This window comes from Ranitomeya variabilis, chromosome 1 (genome assembly GCF_051348905.1).
Source record: "Ranitomeya variabilis isolate aRanVar5 chromosome 1, aRanVar5.hap1, whole genome shotgun sequence".
Taxonomy (NCBI): domain Eukaryota; kingdom Metazoa; phylum Chordata; class Amphibia; order Anura; family Dendrobatidae; genus Ranitomeya; species Ranitomeya variabilis.
Window position 1 is genome coordinate 1,064,450,280 of NC_135232.1, and position 16,644 is coordinate 1,064,466,923.

The 16,644-nt window shown below is 49.0% G+C and overlaps 1 protein-coding gene across 7 annotated transcripts in view; it reads left to right on the forward strand.

Annotated features, from left to right (window-relative positions):
• Positions 1–2,555: 2,555 nt before the first annotated feature.
• The window catches only part of PDS5A (PDS5 cohesin associated factor A), a 151,224-nt gene continuing 137,135 nt past the window's right edge, over positions 2,556–16,644 (forward strand). For 5 of the 7 annotated variants that reach the window (XR_013220068.1, XR_013220071.1, XM_077279896.1 and 2 more), the window contains exons 1-2: positions 2,556–2,847; positions 3,187–3,328. Coding sequence is in view for 4 of the 7 variants with exons in the window: in XM_077279896.1 (XP_077136011.1) it covers positions 3,218–3,328 (111 nt within the window). In the remaining 3 variants the exon portion in view is untranslated. Of the gene's footprint in view, positions 2,993–3,186; positions 3,329–16,644 lie in introns of all 7 variants that reach the window. The other 2 variants (XM_077279897.1, XR_013220070.1) reach the window with 2 other exon arrangements.

A 16,644-nucleotide genomic window follows, 5' to 3' on the forward strand; every position in this document is an offset into this window, starting at 1 on the left:
CCGTGCCTCTGTCCCCTCTCCTTGTACCATTCTCCACTGCAGCTGTCCCCTCTCCTTGTACCATTCTCCCCTGCAGCTGTCCCCTCTCCTTGTACCATTCTCCCGTGCCGCTGTCCCCTCTCCTTGTACCATTCTCCCGTGCCGCTGTCCCCTCTCCTTGTACCATTCTCCCGTGCCGCTGTCCCCTCTCCTTGTACCATTCTCCCGTGCCGCTGTCCCCTCTCCTTGTACCATTTTCCCGTGCCTCTGTCCCCTCTCCTTTTACCATTCTCCCGTGCCGCTGTCCCCTCTCCTTGTACCATTCTCCCCTGCAGCTGTCCCCTCTCCTTGTACCATTCTCCCCTGCAGCTGTCCCCTCCTTGTACCATTCTCCCGTGCCGCTGTCCCCTCTCCTTGTACCATTCTCCCGTGCCGCTGTCCCCTTCTCCCTGTCCCCTCTCCTTGTACCATTCTCCCGTGCCGCTGTCCCCTTCTCCCTGTCCCCTCTCCTTGTACCATTCTCCCTGTACCTTCTCCCCTGCCGCTGTCCCCTCTCCTTGTACCATTCTCCCGTGCCTCTGTCCCCTCTCCTTGTACCATTCTCCCCTGCAGCTGTCCCCTCTCCTTGTACCATTCTCCCGTGCCTCTGTCCCCTCTCCTTGTACCATTCTCCCCTGCAGCTGTCCCCTCTCCTTGTACCATTCTCCCGTGCCGTTGTCCCCTCTCCTTGTACCATTCTCCCCTGCAGCTGTCCCCTCTCCTTGTACCATTCTCCCGTGCCGCTGTCCCCTCTCCTTGTACCATTCTCCCGTGCCGCTGTCCCCTCTCCTTGTACCATTCTCCCGTGCCGCTGTCCCCTCTCCTTGTACCATTCTCCCGTGCCGCTGTCCCCTCTCCTTGTACCATTTTCCCGTGCCTCTGTCCCCTCTCCTTTTACCATTCTCCCGTGCCGCTGTCCCCTCTCCTTGTACCATTCTCCCCTGCAGATGTCCCCTCTCCTTGTACCATTCTCCCCTGCAGCTGTCCCCTCCTTGTACCATTCTCCCGTGCCGCTGTCCCCTCTCCTTGTACCATTCTCCCGTGCCGCTGTCCCCTTCTCCCTGTCCCCTCTCCTTGTACCATTCTCCCGTGCCGCTGTCCCCTTCTCCCTGTCCCCTCTCCTTGTACCATTCTCCCTGTACCTTCTCCCCTCTCCTTGTACCATTCTCCCGTGCCTCTGTCCCCTCTCCTTGTACCATTCTCCCCTGCAGCTGTCCCCTCTCCTTGTACCATTCTCCCGTGCCTCTGTCCCCTCTCCTTGTACCATTCTCCCCTGCAGCTGTCCCCTCTCCTTGTACCATTCTCCCATGCCGTTGTCCCCTCTCCTTGTACCATTCTCCCCTGCAGCTGTCCCCTCTCCTTGTACCATTCTCCCGTGCCGCTGTCCCCTCTCCTTGTACCATTCTCCCGTGCCACTGTCCCCTCTCCTTGTACCATTCTCCCCTGCAGCTGTCCCCTCTCCTTGTACCATTCTCCCGTGCCGCTGTCCCCTCTCCTTGTACCATTCTCCCGTGCCTCTGTCCCCTCTCCTTGTACGATTCTCCCGTGCCGCTGTCCCCTCTCCTTGTACCATTCTCCCGTGCCTCTGTCCCCTCTCCTTGTACCATTCTCCCGTGCCTCTGTCCCCTCTCCTTGTACCATTCTCCCGTGCCGCTGTCCCCTCTCCTTGTACGATTCTCCCGTGCCTCTGTCCCCTCTCCTTGTACCATTCTCCCGTGCCGCTGTCCCCTCTCCTTGTACCATTCTCCCGTGCCTCTGTCCCCTCTCCTTGTACGATTCTCCCGTGCCGCTGTCCCCTCTCCTTGTACCATTCTCCCGTGCCGCTGTCCCCTCTCCTTGTACGATTCTCCCGTGCCGCTGTCCCCTCTCCTTGTACGATTCTCCCGTGCCTCTGTCCCCTCTCCTTGTACGATTCTCCCGTGCCGCTGTCCCCTCTCCTTGTACCATTCTCCCGTGCCGCTGTCCCCTCTCCTTGTACGATTCTCCCGTGCCTCTGTCCCCTCCTTGTACCATTCTCCCGTGCCTCTGTCCCCTCCTTGTACCATTCTCCCGTGCCTCTGTCCCCTCCTTGTACCATTCTCCCGTGCCTCTGTCCCCTCCTTGTACCATTCTCCCGTGCCTCTGTCCCCTCCTTGTACCATTCTCCCGTGCCTCTGTCCCCTCCTTGTACCATTCTCCCGTGCCTCTGTCCCCTCCTTGTACCATTCTCCCGTGCCTCTGTCCCCTCCTTGTACCATTCTCCCGTGCCGCTGTCCCCTCTCCTTGTACCATTCTCCCGTGCCTCTGTCCCCTCTCCTTGTACGATTCTCCCGTGCCGCTGTCCCCTCTCCTTGTACCATTCTCCCGTGCCTCTGTCCCCTCTCCTTGTACGATTCTCCCGTGCCGCTGCCCCCTTCTCCCGTGCCGCTGTCCCCTCTCCCCGTGTCGGGAGGGCAGGGGGGTCACACTTTGTCACTTTCATTCTCAGTTTCCTAGTTGGTCTCCAGGGTTTTGGCGCCAACCACTAGATGTCGCTGTGCGCCAGCGAGAGCCCCGGTGTCGGCGGCGGCAGCAGCAGCAGCGTGTGAGGGAGTGTGGCGGCGGCGGCAGAGCCTGCGCGTGTGTCCGCCGTACCCGAAGCCGGCGGTGCCGCTGTGGAGCCCGGTGCGGGTCACGTGTCCGGCAGCGGATTGGCGCCAGGTGACTCGTGTACGTGAGCCAGGCCGCTGCGGACAGGAAGCGAGGTGCACGCTAGAGGCCTTCCCCTCACACACTCCTCCTCCTGTGTGAGAGCCGCCCCGACACACCGGGCGCCGGATACATGCGGGGGGAGCCTGCTGTCCTCCGGAGGTAAGCCTGCAGCGGGCCCGGCCCATATCCTGCTGCTGTACAGGGGGAGGCCGAGCTCGGGCCTCGTTCACAGCTGCTACCCGGCCGGGAGTGGAGTCCGGGGCGGTCACTGACACTTTCCGGCCTCCCATTCAATCGCTACCGGGTAAAAGTGGCTATCACTTCCCTGCCTGCCCTCCGGTCCTGTCCCTCTCACACCCGCCTGCAGCCTCCTGCCTGGATCTCCCGGTGCCGCCCCCGCCCGTCCGGGCTGCTGTGACCGGGCAGAGCGCCGTGTATGGGGCTGTTTTTGTCTCCGGCTCTGTACACGGAGGTGACGTTTTGTTTTCTGACCCATAGAGGCCGCTAGAGGACCGCGCAGACCGACATCATGGAGTTCCCTGCCCCGCAGAAAGCCCCGGACGGCAAGATCGTCTACCCCCCGGGGGTGAAGGAGATCACCGACAAGATCAGCAACGATGAGGTGGTGAAACGGCTCAAGGTGAGCACCGACGGCTGGGATCTGTGGCGGCCCCGGACCGGCTTGTAATGGGGATTTCTCAACGGCACAAATGGTTAAAGGGGCTGTCAGGAGAGCGCCCACAAACTGCGGAATAAACGCCTCAGCTCTCACCCTCCCTGGGCTCAACCCCTGCTCCCCACCTCTGCTCCGGTATTTTGGCTCCAGCGCACATAAGCTGACCACTGAGCTCTGCGTCCCGTCGTCCTCCCTCGCTGCGCGGCCGTCCCGTCGTCCTCCCTCGCTGCGCGGCCGTCCCGTCGTCCTCCCTCGCTGCGCGGCCGTCCCGTCGTCCTCCCTCGCTGCGCGGCCGTCCCGTCGTCCTCCCTCGCTGCGCGGCCGTCCCGTCGTCCTCCCTCGCTGCGCGGCCGTCCCGTCGTCCTCCCTCGCTGCGCGGCCGTCCCGTCGTCCTCCCTCGCTGCGCGCCCGTCCCGTCGTCCTCCCTCGCTGCGCGCCCGTCCCGTCGTCCTCCCTCGCTGCGCGCCCGTCCCGTCGTCCTCCCTCGCTGCGCGCCCGTCCCGTCGTCCTCCCTCGCTGCGCGCCCGTCCCGTCGTCCTCCCTCGCTGCGCGCCCGTCCCGTCGTCCTCCCTCGCTGCGCGCCCGTCCCGTCGTCCTCCCTCGCTGCGCGCCCGTCCCGTCGTCCTCCCTCGCTGCGCGCCCGTCCCGTCGTCCTCCCTCGCTGCGCGCCCGTCCCGTCGTCCTCCCTCGCTGCGCGCCCGTCCCGTCGTCCTCCCTCGCTGCGCGCCCGTCCCGTCGTCCTCCCTCGCTGCGCGCCCGTCCCGTCGTCCTCCCTCGCTGCGCGCCCGTCCCGTCGTCCTCCCTCGCTGCGCGCCCGTCCCGTCGTCCTCCCTCGCTGCGCGCCCGTCCCGTCGTCCTCCCTCGCTGCGCGCCCGTCCCGTCGTCCTCCCTCGCTGCGCGCCCGTCCCGTCGTCCTCCCTCGCTGCGCGCCCGTCCCGTCGTCCTCCCTCGCTGCGCGCCCGTCCCGTCGTCCTCCCTCGCTGCGCGCCCGTCCCGTCGTCCTCCCTCGCTGCGCGCCCGTCCCGTCGTCCTCCCTCGCTGCGCGCCCGTCCCGTCGTCCTCCCTCGCTGCGCGCCCGTCCCGTCGTCCTCCCTCGCTGCGCGCCCGTCCCGTCGTCCTCCCTCGCTGCGCGCCCGTCCCGTCGTCCTCCCTCGCTGCGCGCCCGTCCCGTCGTCCTCCCTCGCTGCGCGCCCGTCCCGTCGTCCTCCCTCGCTGCGCGCCCGTCCCGTCGTCCTCCCTCGCTGCGCGCCCGTCCCGTCGTCCTCCCTCGCTGCGCGCCCGTCCCGTCGTCCTCCCTCGCTGCGCGCCCGTCCCGTCGTCCTCCCTCGCTGCGCGCCCGTCCCGTCGTCCTCCCTCGCTGCGCGCCCGTCCCGTCGTCCTCCCTCGCTGCGCGCCCGTCCCGTCGTCCTCCCTCGCTGCGCGCCCGTCCCGTCGTCCTCCCTCGCTGCGCGCCCGTCCCGTCGTCCTCCCTCGCTGCGCGCCCGTCCCGTCGTCCTCCCTCGCTGCGCGCCCGTCCCGTCGTCCTCCCTCGCTGCGCGCCCGTCCCGTCGTCCTCCCTCCCTCGCTGCGCGCCCGTCCCGTCGTCCTCCCTCCCTCGCTGCGCGCCCGTCCCGTCGTCCTCCCTCCCTCGCTGCGCGCCCGTCCCGTCGTCCTCCCTCCCTCGCTGCGCGCCCGTCCCGTCGTCCTCCCTCCCTCGCTGCGCGCCCGTCCCGTCGTCCTCCCTCCCTCGCTGCGCGCCCGCCGGGCTCTGCGTCCCGTCTTTGTGACATCCAAGCGCGAAACTGTTGACCGAGAGCACACACCTTTGCGCTTTGGAAAGCAGGGGAGCAGTGCTTGTGCTGAACATGAAACATCAGAACCCCTTTAGTCTAAGTTCACAGGGACTTTTTTTTTTTCTACACTAAACTTTATCAACATGCACAAGAAAGAACTCTAGCATGCCAAAACTGCTGCAAAAAATGCACAAAAGAGCATCAAAAACGCAAGAAAAAAAGGAGAGCATGCTTTTTTTTCTGCAGCTTCTTTCCTGCCAGGAGATCAGGTTTTGCTGCAGAAAAAAAACACTGAAAAAACTCCAAGTGTGGACTTACCCTTAATGTCCCTTAGCTTTCCCTCAGCGGTGTAAAGAGACCTGATGTACTACCAGTATGGGTTCTGGCTCTTTTACAGTCTGAGATTCACTCTGGTGACGCTCCTTATACCATCCATGTGGTTTACAGTTCGAACTTTACTGCTTAGAATATGTAACTCTGACGTTAGTATATGGGCGGTGTTGGAGTACTAGGATTGTGCCCGTGTGGTCTACGCACTGTGTCCTGCACTGTAGCGAGCAGTGATCGCACATGAAGGCTTGAGGACCACAATCCATACTCCCTTTCCGGCTCTACAATTACCTGGATGTGTCTGAGACTAACTTTGGGGAACAGGCTGAGATTCTGGGGGACACTTACATGAACTGAGGCATTGATGATTATCCTTAGAGGTTGTCCACTACTTTTACAATGATGACCTATCCTTGAGAGGTCAGCAATGTTTGATCGGCTGTGGTCGGACACCCCTTACGATCAGCGATTACCAGTGTCGGTGGCTGCTGGCCGGAAGTACTCGCTTGCCAAGCTGTTCTGTTTTCTGGTAGCGGCCGAGGCTTGGTACTGCACATCTGTCCACCGACATCGGTAACATTTGGTCAGTGAGGGTTTCGGTCCTTAGGATAGGTCTTTAACCCATTTGAGACCTTGCCTTTTTGCTTATTTTGCTCCCCTTCTTCCCAGAGCCATAGCTTTTTTATTTTGCCGTCGATATGGCCATTTTAGGGCTTGTTTTTTGCAGGACGAGTTGCACTTTTGAATGACTCCATTGGTTTTACCATATCGTGTACTCAAAAATGGGAAAAAAATTCCAAGTTCTGTGAAATTGCAAAAAAGTGCAATTTCACAACATTTTTTTGAATTTCTTTTTTTAACTATGTTCACAAAATGTTAAAACTGACCTGATATTATGATTCTCCAGGTCATTACGAGTTCATAGACACCAAACATGTCTAGGTTGTTCTTTATTTAAGTGGTGAAAAAAAAATCCAAAGTTTGTTAAAAAAAATTAGCGCCAGTTAGCGTCTCCACTTTTCATGATCTCTGGTCGGGTGAGGGCTTATTTTTTGCGTGCCGAGCTGACGTTTTTATTGATAGCATTTTGGTGCAGATACGATCTTTTGATCGCTCGTTATTGCATTTTAATGCAATGTCGCAGCGACCAGAAAAACGTAATTCTGGTGTTTTGACTTTTTTTCTTGCTAAGCCATTTAGCGATCAGGCTATTCCTTTTTTTTTTTTTAATCGGGCGATTCTGAATGCGGCGATACCAAATATGTGTATGTTAGATTTTTTTATTTTATTTTAAATGAGGCGAAAGGGGGGTGATTTAAACTTTTTTCTTTATTTTATTTTTTTAAAATATTTTTTAAAACTTTTTTTTTTTATACTTTTGCCATGCTTCAATAGTCTCCATGGGAAACTAGAAGGTGCCATAATCCGATCGGCCCTGCTACATAGAGGCGATGATCAGTTCACCTGTATGTAGCAGAATACCTCACTTGCTATGAGCGCCGACCACCGGGCGGCTCACAGCAAGCGAGCAGTGACAACCATAGAGGTCTCCAGGAGACCTCTGGTTGTCATGCCAACCCATCAGTGACCCGCGATCATGCGATCGGGGTCACCTGTGGGCGGATTTCTGGCCCGATGGCTGGAAGCGTTTGTTAAATGCTGCTGTCAGTTTGACAATGCCATTTAATGGGTTAATAGCCGCGGGTGGATCGCGATTCCACCTGCCGCTGTTCCAGGCACATGTCAGCGTTCAAAATAGCTGACGTGCCAGAAAAGTTGTGGGCTCACTTCCGGAACCCACATCAAAGGGAGAGAAGCGACCTGCGCAGTACTACTACAGCACAGGTCACGAAGGGGTTAATGTAAAAGTAGTGAACGACCTCTTAAATTGACGAAGCTGCTGTAAATTATGTGATGATATAAAACTGAAAACGGTTACTGTTTAATTGATTGACCCGCCATGATGCACCGAGCGCATGTACTTTGTTTGAGCGGTCGTTCTGGCAGAGTCCCTTTTAACATTCTATTACTGGAAGAACCCCTTAAAGAGAACCTGTCAGCAGGATTTAGCACCATAAAGTACAGGTATGACTATAATGGCGCCATTACACTGACTAAATTGATACCATTGTGTAATTAATCTTGTCTGTGGTTCTCTTTTTTTATCATGAGTTTGTTTCCTTGTGATGATGTGTTCTGTGCATTGGGTCGGGCCTGGGTGGTCTTCTGCTCCGGCCCCTCTGCCTGCCTTCTGTGGTTCTACAGGTCACTAATTCTTCAGTGATCTGCCTCGGTTTTGAAACTTTGTGCCGCCACCATCATTGGGTGGGCGGTGTGTGCGCAGTGTGAGATTTCACCTCTGGTCTTCATTAAAAACGTCCGCAGTGGGCACCCACGCAGAGTATTGACATGTCTGCATCAAAAAACATGCCTCTTGGCAGGAAAAATGCTGCCTTAAAATGTGTTTTTGCTTTCATTTCTTTATTCCTTTTTATTAGAATAAATGAAAAACAATTAAAGAATTAACGTGCTTCAGATATGAAACTGCTTCCAATCTGCAGGAAAAACATAAGCAATGTGTGCACGAGACATCAGAAATCTCATTCACTTTGGGATAGTAAAATACTGTTTTTCACAGGAAAAATGTGGCAAAAACGTGATGATTGGTTATTGCGTACTACACAATATAGATCTAGAATTAGTAGTTTATTAAACTGGCTTCAGTGGACATTGATAATGATTACTTCATTTATGTGACTAATGGTTGCTATTGTTGATATTTTTATAGTGTTAATAAAAAAAAAAAGGAAAATAAAACTTATAAAGAACGCGTCCTGTGAACATCCTGTCAAGTGCAAGACGTTGTGTTAGGGTATATGCACCCAGGTTTTGTTGTTTTTTTCAGAAGTCCAAACGCCTGAAAAATTGCTTTAATCCCTTCATGACATATATCGTACATGTACATCATGTCGTGTATTCCCCTTTGCTGCAGGCTCCGGCGCTGAGCCCGCATCTTTTCCAGCACATGACAGCTGATTTGATCAACTGTCAGTGCTCCTAAGGGGTGGAATTGCGATTCACCCACGGCTGTTAATTAGTTAAATGCTGCTGTCAATCTAACACCACCATCTAACGTGCTTACCGGAAGCGAGTCACTAACACTGCACATCGGCAGCCCTGTCACATGATCACCAGGCGCTGATAGGTTAGCATTTGGGGGTCTGCAGGAGACCCTTGTGGTTGTCATTGCCCATCTGCTATGAGCGCCGCCCCGTGGCCGGTGTTCATAATAGATGATCGTTTCTGCTACACATACAGTGCTGTGCAAATTAATTGGGACAAAGTATTTTTTAAGTAAAATCGTAAGTTGGTTACCAGTCAATGATTCAAAAAAGTTTTAATATATAATAAATAAATCTTGGTCAACTAACTAGCCAGTGGAAAAAGGTAATTTTCAGAATTAGTATGTAACAGCACATTATAACATTTTATTTTTTTCTTTGTCCTAATTAATTTGCGCAGCACTGTAGCAGGGCTGAATCACTGCTGTGTGTAACACAAGCAATCAGAAGATCGCAGCTTCAAGTCTCCTTATTGCAGGAAGTAAAAAAGAAATAAACATGTTTTTAAAAATTTGAAAGTTCAAATCGCTCCCTCTTTTTGCAGCATTCAAAATAATACAATAAAAATATCAAAAATACTCATTTTGCATTGCTGCTTTCAGAATCATCCGATCTATCAAAATATAAAAACAATTAGATCGGTAAACGGTGTAGTGAGAAAAAAAATTTTGCCTCTGAAACATTGCAATAACGGTCGATTAAAACATCGTATCCACATGAAAATGTTATCAATAAAAGAATCAGCTTGGTGTGCAAAAAATAAGCCTTCAGCCAAATCCCAAAATATGGAGACACTGTGGCATCAGAAAATGGCGCTTTTTTTTCTCTCTCTCTGGCCGGCGTCACACTAGCGAGTTTTACGGACGGATGAGCGCAGAAAATACATCCGTAAAATAAGCATTACACACGGCCCAATGATTCTCTATGGCCCAGCTCCTATCAGCCGTATTTTACGGATCCGTATTATACGGTCTTGTACGGCCGTAGAAAATCGCAGCATGCTGTGTTTGTCACCGTATTGCGCAAAAAAAACCGCCAATGAAAGTCTATGGGGGCGAGAAAAATACGGATTACACATGGACCAGCAGTGTGACCTGCGAGAAATACGCAGCGGTGTTCTATAGAAAAGCCGGTAATTCAATTGCCGGCTTTTTCTTTCTCCTTCACAAACCCGACATGATATGAGACATGGTTTACATACAGTAAACCATCTCATATCCCTTTGTTTTTTGCATATTCCACACTACTAATGTTAGTAGTGTGTGTGTGCAAAATTTGGGCGCTGTAGCTTGTAAAATAAAGGGTTAAATCGTGGAAAAAATTGGCGTGGGCTCCTGCGCAATTTTCTCCGCCAGAGTGGTAAAGCCAGTGACTGAGGGCAGATATTAATAGCCTAGAGAGGGTCCATGGTTATTGGCCCCCCCTGGCTAAAAACATCTGCCCCCAGCCACCCCCAGAAAAGGCACATCTGGAAGATGCGCCTATTCTGGCACTTGGCCCACGCCAATTTTTTCCGCGATTTAACCCTTTATTTTACAAGCTATAGCGCCCAAATTTTGCACATACACACTACTAACATTAGTAGTGTGGAATATGCAAAAAAAAAAAGGGATATGAGATGGTTTACTGTATGTAAACCATGTCTCATATCATGTCGTGTTTGTGAAGGAGAAATGAAAAGCCGGCAGTTGAATTACCGCTTTTCTGCAATGTAGCGCTGAATTAAATATAAATACAGTGTGTATATATATATATATGTGTGTGTATATTATGTATATGTATATTATGTATATGTATATATATAATATGTATAAAATCCATTAGATGTCGGTTTTGCAAGCCTGCGAGAAAATATCGCAGTACGGATGCCATACGGATTACATACGGAGGATGCCATGCGCAAAATACGCTGACACACCCTGTCTACGGATGACATACGGACCACTATTTTGGGAACATTTCTGCGTATTACGGCCGTAAAAAACAGACCGTATTTTCATACGCTGAGTGTGACACCGGCCTCTCACTACTTGAGAACCTGTGCCTGTTTGGTATCTGTAACCTTTTACTGACTTGGAGAATTATAATGGCAGGTCAGTTTTACATTTGTTTTTATTTTTTTGCAGTTTCACTGCGCTTGGAATTTTGTTCCCATTTTCCAGTACATTATATAGTAAAATAAATGTTGTCTACTCGCCCGCAGAAAACAAGCCCACACACAAAAGTTATGGCTCTGGAAAGAAGGGGAGCAAAAATGAAAACTAAAAAGCGGATAATAGCCCAGAGGTGAAGGAGTTAAAAAAATGCTTGAAAAGCTCTCCCTATTAAAGTGAACCTGTCACCAGTTTTGGCCATACAGCCACCCCCTTTCAGGGCTTATATACAGCATTCTATAATGCTGTAGATAAGCCCCCTGATCCGACCTGTAAGCCCTGAAAGGTGGTGGCCGTAACTCGTATCGGCCAAAACTGTTGACAGGTTTACTTTAATTTCTATTGTAAAACCACTTTGCTGGTCATTTATCTTGTGAGCATTGGTTTTCTGCTTTACGTTTTTTGAAAATGCCTTGTTGAAAAAAGAGAGTGCGTGTCACTTCTTTTAATCCTCTCCTACAAACTAGGCCCTGTCCAATAAAAAGGCTGCAAAAAGCATTTTGGAAAAATAATCCTTAAAAATATCATCATAATCTCTTCAGGAAACGAGAAAAAAACCCTCCCTAAGTGTATGTGCACATGTTGCGGTTTCTCTGCGGATCCGCAGCGTTTTTTGTACGGTGCAGAAATGCTGCAGATCCGCAATTGATTTACAGTACAATGTAAATCAATGAGAAAAAAAAACCGCTGTGCAGATGGTGCGGAAAATTCCGTGCGGAAACGCTGCAGATTAAAAGTAGCATGCCACTTATTTTTTGCGGATCTGCAGCTTTTTTGTACCCATTCCATTATAGAAATCTGCAGGGGTAAAACGCTGAAAATCCGCAGCAAAACCGCACAAAAAATGCGACAAATCCGCAGCTGCGTTTTCTGCAAAGACATGCAGAATCCGCACCAGAAATTCCTAAGGCTAATCCGCAACGTGTGCACATAGCCTAATACTATGTTCACACGTTGCATTTTAATGCTTTTTTTTTTTTACTAAGGTAAATCCTACTGTCTTGGCAGTAAGAAACTTGCCTATAAAAATCAGGTTTTGCTTCGTTTTTAGTTTTTGGTTTTTTTTTCAGCGTTTTTGTCAGCGTACATATGACTTTTGTGAGTGCTGATAAATATTTAGTGCAAAAAAAAAAAAACTGATTCTACGGCATCAGGTTTTGGCACTGAAAACAGCCTGATACCTGCATTTTTGCAGTGTTTTTTCAGCGTTTTTTGTGCCGCCATTCCTTTAAATGGGTGAAAAACGCTGAAACGAGTGACATGCTGCATTCTGCAAAAAAACAAGGTTTTGCACAAAATACTGAGGGCAAAAAAACCAAGCTGTGCGCACGAGATTTCAGAAATCATGCACTTTGCAGCTCAAGATTTGCATTAAAAAAAAAAGTTGAAAAAATGCAATGTGTGACCATAGTCTATAACGTTTGCTAAAGCAGTTTCCACTAAAAAATTCCTTTTTTTTTTGTGATGATCATGTGCACATACCTTTTATAAAGACGGATAAGCGACCGGATTTACATGTCCAATAGGTTTGTGGTAAAAGATTTTGAGTAAACTGAATATTTCATGAAATTCTCCGCTCATCCTTGGCTTAGGAGTCCAGTGGGCGTTCCTGTAGTGATTAGTTGTCCTTGTATGTGCTGCTTTGGATGGTTCCGTACTGCTGTTGTTTTCTGTGTATGTGGATGGCCGATGGTGTAATAAATCTGATGTGTTTCCAAGATCTGACCTTCGGGATACGATGTTAGGGGAGCACAGAGTAAGGCCGGGATCACACATGCGAGAGTCTCGCGTGTTAATACCCGGCACTCAGGAGCGGAGCGTGCGGCTCCATGTATTGACTCGGCCGTATTTCTCACATGTGTGATCCCGGCCTAACTCTCATCACACAGCTCAGACACAAGACCAGGACTTCGTATGGTAAAAGGTCTCGCCCCATCTGCTACATTTCATTTATTTTCTATGACCTCATTTGTATCAGTCTTTCCATTCGGTGAAATATTTCATATCATGGGTCATCTAAGCATGTGGATATCATTGACACTCTCACTGAAAACGACTTTGGCCAATTAAGTGTAAGGCCCCTTTCACATTTCCGTCGGTACGGGCCTGTCGCAATGCGTCGGGCTGATGTACCGACGGACGTTGTGATTTCTCTGCACGACATGGACAGCGGATGGATGCATCCGCTGCCCATTCTGCAGTCTGGGGAGGAGGGCGCGGAGTTTCGGCTGCGCATGCACGGTCGAAAATGGCGGATGCAACGCACAAAAAAAGTTACATTGAACTTTTTTTGTGACGACGGTCCAACAATTACCAACGGATCCAATGCACAATGTATGTCCATACGTCGTGATGTGTCGGCAATACAAGTCTATGTGCAAAAAACGCATCCTGCGGGCAACTTTGCAGGATGCGTTTTTTGCACAGAACGACGCATTGCGACGTTCACATTCCGACGGAAGTGTGAAAGAGGCCTTAATCTTTGTCTGTGCAAGACTTGAGTGCGCCCACACCGTCTTTTATCTTCCAATTGGTTTCCAGCTTTTATTTTTGTGGATTTTCCTTTATTGCTATATGACGGGTGGATGGAGACCTGTCTACAATCGCAGAGGAGCTGCAGATTCCTCCAGTCTGGGGCACTCGCTTTCTGAGCCACTGAATGTTGTTTGACATTTTTATTTTATAGTCCTGTTGCAGGATGACCCAATAATGTGCAGAGTTTCTCGTTAATCTGGATGCATGGCATTTGCCTGTGGGCGCATCCTCGCTATGATGGGATTATGTATATAGCCACAAAGCAAAATAATGTTCTCGTCTCCTTCAGGCTGTACGTTCACTTTTGCTCAATGTTTTTAATTAGTGAATTGGAAAACTGCTCAGCCACATAGAGACTATTGATCAATATGGAATAAAGCTGCTGGACAGCCCTGTTTCTACACATTCGTGTCAGATAGTCACTAAACTACACCAAGTCAAAAAAGTGTCTTAGGCTATGTGCACACGTAGGAAATGTGGTGCAGAATTTTCTGCACTAAATCTGCATCTCCTGGCAGAATCCACAGGTGCGTTTTTTGTGTGTTTTTTGTGCGGATTTTATTTCTATAATGGAGGGGTGCAGAAACGCTGCAGAACTGCACAAAAGAAGTGACATGCACTTCTTTGAAATCTTTTTCTGCACCATGTGCACAGCTTCTTTTTTTTCACATTGATTTACATTGTACTGTAAATCACAGTGCAGTTCTGCAGCGTTTCTGCTGCAGAAAAATCTGCTGCAGATCTGCACCAATTCTGCACTAAATCTGCATCGTGTGCACATACCCTTAGTTTTTAAGATTAGGGGTTTTGGCCTCTTCCTTTTGCGTTTATGATGTGACATGTATGCGGTGGATAATGGTGCGGTGATGTGCACCTTTTATGAACGGTTTCCACAGGGTGTAATTGTCAGCATTTGGGACATGCTAGTATGCTGGTACCTTGAGCACGTGCTCTCATATATAATATGGTGGATTATTCTATACAAGTAATCGGTTATGCATAATTGCGATATTGGTATACTGTATATATTGTAGTCAGATTTAAATCACACCAGTGATACTCCAGATATAAATATTTGATTATTTGGTAGTGTATATGATATGTATACTATTTCTAACACCCTGGGCAACATGTGCAAATTTTGTATTAGTAAGAATTAGAAGGGGAGGTTATAAATCCTATTAGCATGTTATGATAATTTATATCCATATGCTTTAGCTGGCCTGTAAATAATTTGCATTTGGTTAGAGGCACTTTTTTAATCTATGTGTTTTATGTATTTCTAATAAAGTTGTATTTTAATCTTAAAAACAAATACACTTTTTTGACTTGGCATAGTTTAATGACTATTTGGTCAGTATGTTCAAAGATTTAGTGAAGTGTTGCCCACCTTTGATATAGGAGAATGGGCTTGGGTTGTATGCTCATTACATTCGTGTCAGACTAGAGATGCTGGAGAGTGTATTAAAGTGGTGATCCAGTTGGATAAACAATAGTTTTAAGACTCAGAATTAAAGAGGATTGCTCACAATATTTTTTTATTTGAACTTGATGTATCAGTAAAAAGGCGCAGAAAGAAAAATCTTTTTTTTTTCTATATGGCATTGCAGAGATATGAACTTTTGAAGGTTATGTGCAGACTTTCCTTTGACTAAGGGCTCCTTCTCACTTGCAAGAAATATGTCCGAGTCTCGCAGGTTAAAACTCTGCTCTTGCACTCCAGAACGGAGCGTGCGGCACAGCAATACATGGAGCTCCATGCTCCGCTCTGGAGTGCCGGCGCCAGAGCAGGCTTTTAACGTATTTCTCGCACGTGAGAAGGAGCCCTTAGGGGTATTATCAAAGTTTACTTTTCTTTACCCTGTTTGATGTCAGAGAAGGTCAGAACTGTCTTTTTCAGCGTGATCTGGTGAGACTTGACGTGTCTAACCTTATCACAACTACCCACTCCGTTATGCGCCTTTTTTGACAGTCTCTGGGTTTTTTTTCTCCCTGTATGACTCTGCCTTCTTCTGATTGGGCAGTGTCATATAGGGTGAAAAGTAGATCTCTCCAAACAAGAATCTTTTAACAAGCCCACCTTATTAAAATTTGCATATAAACTTCCAAGGCTCATATCTTTGCAATTCTGTGGAGTAAGAAAAAAAAAAGTTTTATTCAACCCCTTTGCTGCTTTTTTTACTGATATACGTGGGGTGAATAAGTCTTTGATACACTGTCGATTTTGCAAGTTTTCACACGTACAAAGAATGGAGAGGTCTCTAATTTTTATCGTAGGTACACTTCAAATGTGAGAGACAGAATCTAAAAATAAAAAGTATAAAATCACATTGTATCATTTTTACATAATTAATTTGCATTTTATTGCATGAAATAAGTATTTGATCACTGACCAACCAGCAAGAATTCTGATGTTAGTTTTTCTACCACATGTCCCCTTTGCCCATTCCGTTCATTGGCAGGGGGCTGTGCAGCATTGGAATAGGTGGAGTGACCTTTGCTGGTTCCTATTTTGTATCCCAATATGAGTCTTTAAAAAAAAAAATGTAAGTGGACAATCCCTTTACATCTATATTATCTGCATGTACTATTTATTGGTCTGTGTATGTTTTTATTCACCTGTGGAGAATGTAATGGTTGGGCGGTAATATATGATGCCCATTGCTCTGATTGTCACTATTCAGCTCTGGATTTTCCTAGTCATTATATGGGCTCTAGGTGAAGGACTACATTAGTCACTATATATGTGAGGCTCCTGAAATATAGGTGTCCAGGCTTAGGCTATGTGCCCACATTGCAGAATAGAAGCAGATTTGTCCGCATAAAAACCGCACTCCCTTGCCATGGAAAACGCTTGCGTTTTTGTCTTGCTTTTTTTTTTTTTCGTTTTTGTCGCGCTTTTCATACTCTTTTTTTTTTTTTCTCCAAGCGTTTTCCCATACAAGTCTATGGCGGCGGAATCGCCTCAATTCCGCAAAATTAATGAGCATGCTGCGTATTTTTCCGCGATGCGATTCCGCTGCAGAAAAATACGCAGCATGGGCACAGCAATTGCGGAATGCAATTAAAATTAATGGAATGCGTTTTGTGAACCTTTTTTTAAGCGTTTCCGCAGCGAAAAAATGTGGCGGAAATTCTTAAAAAGCGCAGTGTGGGCACACAGCCTTACAGGTGCACAATTTGCACATGGGTAAGACATATACGTAAAAAGAATAGACGTCAGAAACCTGAGGCTGACACTTTGATTTCTGCTCCAATTGTGCCGGTAATTATCCCTATGAGTGGTCCCATATGTTAAAGTTCTGTGTTCATCCACCCTGGTTTAATTAAAGGGAACCTGTCAGCAGGATTGTGCACAGTAACCTACA